The sequence below is a fragment of the Heteronotia binoei genome, chromosome 9 (assembly GCF_032191835.1).
Source record: "Heteronotia binoei isolate CCM8104 ecotype False Entrance Well chromosome 9, APGP_CSIRO_Hbin_v1, whole genome shotgun sequence".
NCBI lineage: Eukaryota > Metazoa > Chordata > Lepidosauria > Squamata > Gekkonidae > Heteronotia > Heteronotia binoei.
The window spans coordinates 78,344,780-78,353,040 of record NC_083231.1 but is presented as its reverse complement, the minus strand read 5'-3'; the positions used below and the strand labels follow the sequence as shown (position 1 = coordinate 78,353,040).

The 8,261-nt window shown below is 41.9% G+C and overlaps 1 protein-coding gene across 2 annotated transcripts; it reads left to right on the top strand.

Annotated features, from left to right (window-relative positions):
* Window positions 1–685: 685 nt before the first annotated feature.
* On the top strand, window positions 686–7,816 carry SPRY1 (sprouty RTK signaling antagonist 1). 2 transcript variants are annotated; one of them, XM_060246816.1, is made up of 2 exons: window positions 686–1,437; window positions 5,650–7,816. In XM_060246816.1, exon 2 carries the CDS (start codon window positions 5,705–5,707, stop codon window positions 6,665–6,667), a length of 963 nt encoding a protein of 320 aa, XP_060102799.1. In that variant the 5' UTR covers window positions 686–1,437; window positions 5,650–5,704; the 3' UTR covers window positions 6,668–7,816. The 2 variants fall into 2 exon arrangements, with proteins under 2 accessions (XP_060102799.1, XP_060102800.1); XM_060246817.1 differs by lacking the exon at window positions 686–1,437 and adding an exon at window positions 3,401–3,422.
* Window positions 7,817–8,261: the final 445 nt, after the last annotated feature.

The window sequence follows — 8,261 nt, the reverse complement described above, 5'->3', positions numbered from 1 at the left end:
CGTGGTTTGCAAAGCGATAGCTGCAGACGCCAACGGCAAGCCCCCGCCACGGGCTAATTTGGATTTTGCTCCGGTTGTTGCGGACGTGGATGCTTCGGGAAACAGCTCTTCACCTTTGTATTCGGTAAGCGCGATCTTTTGCAAGCATTTCGGAGGTCGTTCAGGTGCTGCTGAACGTCTCTGCATTCAAACGCGTGCTGCTTTTCTGCAGCCAACGTTTAGTTGTCTGATCCTAAGAATTTAAAAATAAGCCGTAGGCCGGGCTTCTTCTTCTTCTTTTTTTAACGTGATGCGATACTTTGGATCCACTTAAGTTCATGGGACGGCTGTAGTAGCTTTCAGCGGAGAGCTTTGAAGTAAGCAGTTGTGCTAAATCTTGGGGAGTTCCATTTTTATTCGCCCTGGAGCGCCGTTCCTTTTGGGCTCACACAGGCGTTTGGTACAAAGATTCCCCGTGTGTATAGAAAGGGCAGAGCTGCATTGTATCCGAGGGGGTTTCCCCCTCCTCTTACTGACACTCTGACTGTGCTGCAAGCCTGTCAATCAGACCACAACAGCAACAGGCAAGCACATGGCAAAGTTGCAGAAAGCCATTGCCTTGCGCTGCTTGAATTTTGCTCCCTTCTCTTGTCACCCGCGCTTTCCCTCTTCTTTAATATCGTTGCTTTTCCTCCCTCCAGCAGGCGTTCCTATTGCACTTTGTCTGCGCTAAGATCGGAGGGGAGAGTCGCAGGCGAAGGACCATGTGGTGAAAAGGACCTGTGAGCCGAGGAAGCTGTCGAACACCACTACACGCGCGCTTTGCTCGGAGGAGAAATCGTGAGTCTAGAAAGGGAAAGAAAGAAAGCTCCAAGTTGGCGGTAGGCAGGAGGGAACCGACTGTGCCTTCTTGCAAGTAGTCTTTTTCGAAGCCCTTCCGCGGCTCGCAGACGACGCTTTCCAACAGCACGGATGCAGCGTGGGATTGAATTGTTGTAGATCGAACGGAACAGTTTTGCAAAACCAGCTTGATCTCTTTTACCTGGCAGCCAAAAAAAATAATAATAATCGCTTCCTCTGGATTCCCTGTAACTGAGTGCCTGGCGGCGCAGCGGAGAAAACTGTTTTGCTTCATGAACAAGTAACTTTGGAGAGGAGGGGCGGGCAGCGCACCCCATTGAATGTTGAAGCTTTGGGAAGAAGGGTGTTTGGGAAGCAGGCAAGTTGGATTTCCTACTATTCAGGAAGCAAGGCTTTGTGGTTGCGGTGTGTGCGGTGCAGGAGACAAGAGCACAGAACTTGGCCTCGCCAATCAAAGGGGAGTTAGAGATCAAGGACTGGGGGCAAGCCCCTCTCCACTGGGAATGAGTTCTCCTGCGTTTTAAGACTTGTCACACGCTGCCTTATGGATCTAACTTAGCAGGGGAGTGCTTTCACGCGGATTTGCCATTCAAATACGTAAGTCTGCGTCTTTCTTATGCTGTCCCCGTTCTCTTGCAATATGGATTCTTGCTGCCTTGTTTGCACGTGTGGAGCTCAAGTACTAGCAGGTGTCCTTGTGCGTCTTTTCCTTCCCAGTTTGGTGTGTGGTTCCAGGAAAGGCCAAGGCTGTCAGTATGTGTATTTTTGTGTGTGCCTAATTTGAATAGACCAGTTGTTCCCTGCTTTTCCTGAGCGCCTGCAGAAGTTTAGTTGTAGTCTGATTTTTCAGGGCTGTGAAATTATTGCTGTGGGCATTGATAGGAATTTTGCAGAGGAGGTGGGACAACTGGATCCAAGACCAACGTTGCTTCTAGAGGCTTTTGAGAGAATGATATTAGCTTTATTGGATATTTGCTCTAAACGTTTTAGTTTTGCTTAGTCCATTAAATCAGCCTTGTGTGATTAAATTTTATGTTATATGAAAACATTGAAAAGGCAACCTTTGGTTCTTTGCTGATTATACTAGTACACAATGTAAGTGAATCCACGGAAACATTTAGGTCAAATTCCCAAGTGATTATTACATAGTGTTCAATCACTGTGTGTTCTTTAGGTAGAATAGAAATTGGATCTGAAGGAGTATTTGGTCCCACATTATCAAAAGTTACATGAGCACAAAAATAGTGTCCCAGAGACTCAAAGTCTCTTGTAAGTATTGTATGAACATTTGGTTTCAGAATTTTCTAACATGGATTTGATTGCTTAATATTTTTTTTTAAATCTTGAATTGATATCCATGTGTGTTTGAGTTTATATAGAGGGAATTCAAAGCGACTAGGAGTACTGCTTGCCCTTTTGAGACATAGATTTCTAAGTAGATAAGATGATGAGAATTTTTTGATTGGGTAAAATGTACATGTGGCAGGTGGAAGTTCTGTTAATACTTATCCTTTACTGTAAGTGTCTAAGTATCAAGTAATTTTTGGCTGTTGTAAGTGGTGGTAGTAACTGCAAAAACATTCCCTGAAATCATTATTTCGACTAGGGCTGCTTTTACTCTGGGGTGTGTATGTGTGTGTTTAATTACATGTAGTCAGCATTGAGGGATTTCCCCTCAGAGAAAGAGTGAGATTTTCGCAGGTCAGTGGAGAGGTGTGAAGGCTGCAAAGAGGAAATGGTGGGTGAGACAGAGATAAAGTGGCTCTCCCCCCTCCTCCATTCCTGTACCCGCCTCCTTCAAAAAACCCAGTGGAGGAGGGGATTCTACATGCTCAGACTAGCACATGCAGCCTCCCCCCCCTTTGAAAGGTAGAAGGAGAGGAGGGTGATATAACTTTAAGTACTGGAAAGTCCGCCCTCCTGAGGTAATAGTAACTTCAGCCTTTTCCACTCCTCCTGCAAATGGGGTTGAAAAAAATCTCTTGCTTTCATTCATAACTTTTTCCTCTTCCTTCCTCTCCTGGCAGCTCTGCATTCATCGCCTTCTTTGAGCTCCATCTGTGGGGGTGGGGATGCAGTGCTGCCACCCTCTCCTCACCAGTTTTATGGTTTCTCACAACCCAACTCAATGTTGGGTTTTCAAAGAATTTTTCCCCAGTATTCTGTCTTCAGAAGGCTGTTACTACATGGCGAGAACTATGTATCTTCACCAAAAAATGCCAGTGTCACATGGGAAACTGAGAAATGTTTCAACTTGTAAAGGACTCCAGGTTTAGGTGTGGGGTGTCTCTGCCCCCTCCCTTTTTGGGGAGGAGGGGAGAAATTAAGGTTACCTTCATAAATATAGTTAACCTCAATGGGATTATGTCTGAGTAGGAATGCTTAGGACTGTTCAGATCTTTGTTGGAATAGGATAAGATTAACCTTATTTCATACATTTGTCAGGCTCTTCCTTAGTGTTTGTCTTCCTCTAGCAAGTTTTAGGAGTGGAAAGAAACCGCCCCCCCTCCAAGTCCCTGCTCTGTTCAGCATTGCATTCTGTAGTTCCTCCATGTTTATTCCAAGTCAAAGAAAATGAAAATGTGAGGGAAGCAGATAAGATGTGATTTGAATTGGGCAAAGTTCTTTATCTTAAACTCTGTACCTTCATGCAGGTGATAGAGAAGGAGGAGGGAACCAGTCCTGTGGCTTGCTTATTGTTTTCTCTATGCGTTCCAGCCTGACGCGCCTGAGAAAGAAAAGGGAGGACTGTCAGCCCCTTGAGTGGGGGCCATGTGCTGTACAAAACCTCTTGTTTGCTGTATTAGCTGGTTTGTGAGATTACTGAATGATTAGCATTAGAATTAGTTCATTTATGAAGTTACTAAATGAACCTCACTATTCCATTTGTCACCTTGGAGGCCTTCGAGATGGTTCGCAGTCTAAATGCATTATCAAGAGATTTGCATTGCTGCAGTGGTTGAATGAGAAAGCCAGGAAGCCACTGGTTCAAGTTTCACCTTAGCTAAGGCACTTGCTTCGTGACTTCATGCAAAGCATTTTTTGTCAGCCTCACTGCCTCTTTAATATGGCAGTAATCCTGCCTGCCTGACTTACAGGATGGTTTACATGAGGTGATTTATGGGAAATACTTCCAAGCATTTAGGAAAAGAGTTATTATAGTGATATCAAAGATTGCCTACCTCTGTTGGTTCATGTGAGGAATTCTCAGGTCATTTAATGGAATCATAGAGTTGGAAGGGATCTCTAGGGTCATTTAGACTAACAGTTTCCCAAATTCAAAAAATGTCCAGAACCTTATAATACAGCATGCCGGCAGAAGAATATGGTTCTTAAAAGCTGCTCTGGTAGTTTTCCTGTTGGTCTCAGAAAGAACAGAGAAAAATGCAACATGGTTCAGATACCACAGTTTTATGTGTTTGTGTAGGGAAAATTAATAGAACCATTTTGACTCTATCTGGCTACTCCTCTCCCCTAGGGTTTAGTAAGAATAATAAATGACTCTTCATTTTTCAGGAAAGGTGCATGTCCCTTTGCAAAAATCCAATACATTCCAGGATGTACCTCTTCTTCTCTGGCATGTGCCATGTATCTCTTCTCTGGCATGAGCCACCTCTTTTCACACCCTGCCTTATGGCCCAGGAAGACCACAAAACCTATTGTATAACATGGTGTTACTCACATCTGCTGTTCTGCTTTAATGTCAGTGCAGTCCTGAACTGAGTTTCAGCACTCTAGATCAGTTGAAGTCGATAGCCTCAGAAGGAGGTAATTATTTAGGATCAGTCTGTGTGTAGGCTATTTTTGTGAAACTGATATTTCTACCTAGAAAGAATCCTTCAGGAACTTCTCCATTGCTGATCTACTCAGGGCATTATGGAATCATGGTTAAAAAGATAAATCTGTTAACTTAAAGTTTAGAACAAAGACAGATATTGGAACGCTACTCGGACAGGCAAAACACTCCTCAAGAGGTCTAGACAAGAGCCTTTGGTTATTGTAGTGGTTAGAATATCAGTATGAGGGTCTTGTTCCCAACTCTTGTGGTCTTGAAGCATTTGCTGTGTACTGCTATTTTTGCATTTTTGTTGTGTCTTTGAGTCCCGTTTTGGGTGAGAGGTGGCATAATGAAGATGTTTAACAGATTCAAGGGCCAAACAGGAATGACAAGCTTAGTTTATATGGTTACCATTTGTTTGGGTTTAATTGGGGGGAGACATAGTGAAGGAAATACATATGTCAAATCTGTTAAACATCTTCACGTATGCTAATTTACTGCTTACCTCTACCTTAAATGCACTAGTAATTTCCATTGTTGTATCACAATAGCTTATACCTTGGATAAAACTTTGTTGGTCTTGAAGGTGCCACTGGACTCAAATTGTTCTGTTTCAGACTAACGCAGCTACCCACCTGAATCTATAAAAAGCAGTTACAGTATCTTTAGTATTGATTAAGAGTCAGGTGGAAAACTCACCTTAACCAAATAAAACAAAATGTGATGAGAGGCATGGTTTTGTAGATTTAGAAGACTTTTCCTTTTTAAATACTGAGATCATTTTTGGTGTGTTTTATTTTCATTTCTCTGCAAAGTCACATCTTAATACTTGTTTTTAAAAGTTTTATAAAATGGTTTGTGCCTAGGGACTTGAAGCCAATACTGGATACTATGCATCAGTCTTTGAATGAGTTTTACTAGTTAGAGCTATCTGTGAATGGCCATATACTGTGATGTTGTTTATTAAGCTTCCTGTGACTTGTTCTTTTTTTTACCTTTGGTTTCTCTCTCTCTCTCTCTCTGTCTTCTAGGACTTCAGATGCATGCCAGGTTCCTGGTGAATGCCAGAAGTAGAGATCACTACAGATGGAGTCCCAAGGTCAACATGGCAGTGGCAGTTCATTAGTTGTCCTTCAGCAGCCTTCTTTGGATAGCAGGCAAAGGGTAGACTATGAAAGAGAGGTACAGCCAACAGCTATCTTGTCCCTGGACCAGATCAAGACCATTAGGGGCAGTAACGAGTACACTGAAGGCCCATCTGTGGTGAAAAAATCTGCTCCACGGACAGCGCCTAGACAAGAAAAGCATGAAAGGACTCATGAAATCATACCGATTACTGTGAATAATAATTATGAGCACAGACCCAGCCATCCGGGCCACTTGCTGCATCAGCATAACTCGAGGGCTCCTGTGTTGAGCAGATCTACGAGCACTGGGAGCGCAGCTAGTTCTGGAAGCAACAGCAGCGCATCTTCAGAGCAGGGCTTGCTGCTGAGGTTACCCCCATCTAGGCTAGGGCCAGGCCACAGATCCGAAAGGCCAATCTGGACGCAGCCCAAGCCATCATCCCTAATTGTAGATGACCTGATGGGTCCCTTGAAAGAGGACTTGACACAGTACAAATTTATCTGTGAACAATGCGGGAAGTGCAAATGTGGAGAGTGCACAGCGCCCAGGGCCTTGCCATCTTGCTTGGCCTGCAACAGGCAGTGCTTGTGCTCAGCAGAAAGTATGGTGGAATACAGCACCTGTATGTGCCTGGTCAAAGGGATCTTCTACCACTGTTCCAATGACGATGAAGGGGACTCATATGCGGATAATCCTTGCTCTTTTTCTCAGTCACATTGCTGGTCTAGGTACTTATGCATGGGAGCCATATCCTTGGTTTTGCCTTGTTTGCTGTGCTATCCACCTGCAAAAGGATGCTTAAAACTGTGCAGAGGGTGTTATGACAGGATCAATCGTCCAGGTTGCCGATGTAAGAACTCCAACACGGTTTATTGTAAGCTGGAAAGTTGCCCCTCTAGGGGTCAAGGCAAGCCCTCATGATTTATGTAGGAGGATGTTGAGTTCCTCAGATTCTTTCAGGTTGTGGCTGGCTTTTCTGTCTTGATTTTTTCCACCAACCCATCCTCCTCATCATTTTCCATTCTTTCTCTAATGTTCTTTCTTTCCTACACTGTAGTTTCTTTCGACAAAGGCAAATCTGAGTGTTTCCTTGGTCTTTGGCAAGTGTGGCCTACGTACTTGCATCTCAGTTCTTGACTTGGCAAGTAGTCTAAGGTTTGTGAGTAATCCACTCCTGAAAGAAGTAATGAGGGTAATGGGCTGCTCTGAAGCCGTATTACTCTGCAGATAACTTTCCAAAGATGCTTTTTTGTTTGTTTTCTGCAACTCCTTTTTCACCACCCCACACTTTCTTAATGCTTTCCAAGCAATTATTTCAAGTTTTTCCCCTCATAAAAGAGTTGGATTACAAAGCTTTTTTTTTTAAAGGAAGCATTTGTTATAGTTGGTTTGGAATTTAGTAAATCTTGTACCTGCCTTTTCTTCTTAGTGCATCCTGTTTTTTCTTCTTCCTTTAAAAATTTCTCAGTCTAGTCTCTTGGGATTCTTATTTTATTTAGATTGGCTCCACCTTTTGTTGCTTTACTAGAAGGATCTGTAATGGCTTTAGACTGCTTCCATTAGTTTCTATAGCTTTTATATATGTGTAGGGCCTTTTTGTTTTACACGTCCCTTCTTTTGATACTAAAGTTGTTGGTTTCTGCACATCAGAGAAGTAATCTTTGGATATCATAAATTTTAAGTTGTATAAACATTCTTTAGTCTCTTAACGTTTCTGTATTTCTGTGGTTTAACAACATTTAACTCAATCCTGTGCTTTGGTAACTTTAGCCCTCTGTTTTTATTGCCTTAGCCACAAATTGTGGTGCTTTTTTTTGTATATTTTATGTATAAAACACAAAGTTGAATTCTGACTATTTTTAAGACAAAGGTCTGTCAAAACTTTTTTATTGTAAAGAATATTTATTATGTGAATCTTTATTATTTTATGATATTTATTACAAAGAACTGTTCCAAAAATGTACTCCTGTCTGAATATAACAAAATATCAATACTTAACGAAAATAAGGGTGACACGAAAAAAGTACATATGTTAAACTATAATGCAGAAAATATAATAATTAATGAAAATGCCTTGGGTTCTTTATTTTGTAATACAACAGTAATTTGTGTTAATGATATTAGTAAGAGGATTGCTGCTTCCGTTCCCAGTTTTTATTATGACTGTGAAACCACAGCTAGTATTCTGTTTTTATTCACTTTCTTTGTTGTCAAATGAGTTTTTGCTCTGAGATGTTTCAGAGCATTCACATACGTTTAGTAAGGTGTCATCAACATGAGACCCAAGCTACATTCATTCAGCTGTAGACTTTTGGTAGATTATGTACAGTTATATTTTTCATTTCCCGAGTTTCTAGTCCGTAAGGTACAAATTGAAGTGTGCAACTGCAATGGGGAAAATTGCTGAAGGATTGGAAAAGAAAATACAAGCAAGAAGGCACCTGAATTCCCAATTTTCCTGATAGTATACAGTCTGTATTTTACAATATTTCAAAAGGCTGATACTGTAGGTACA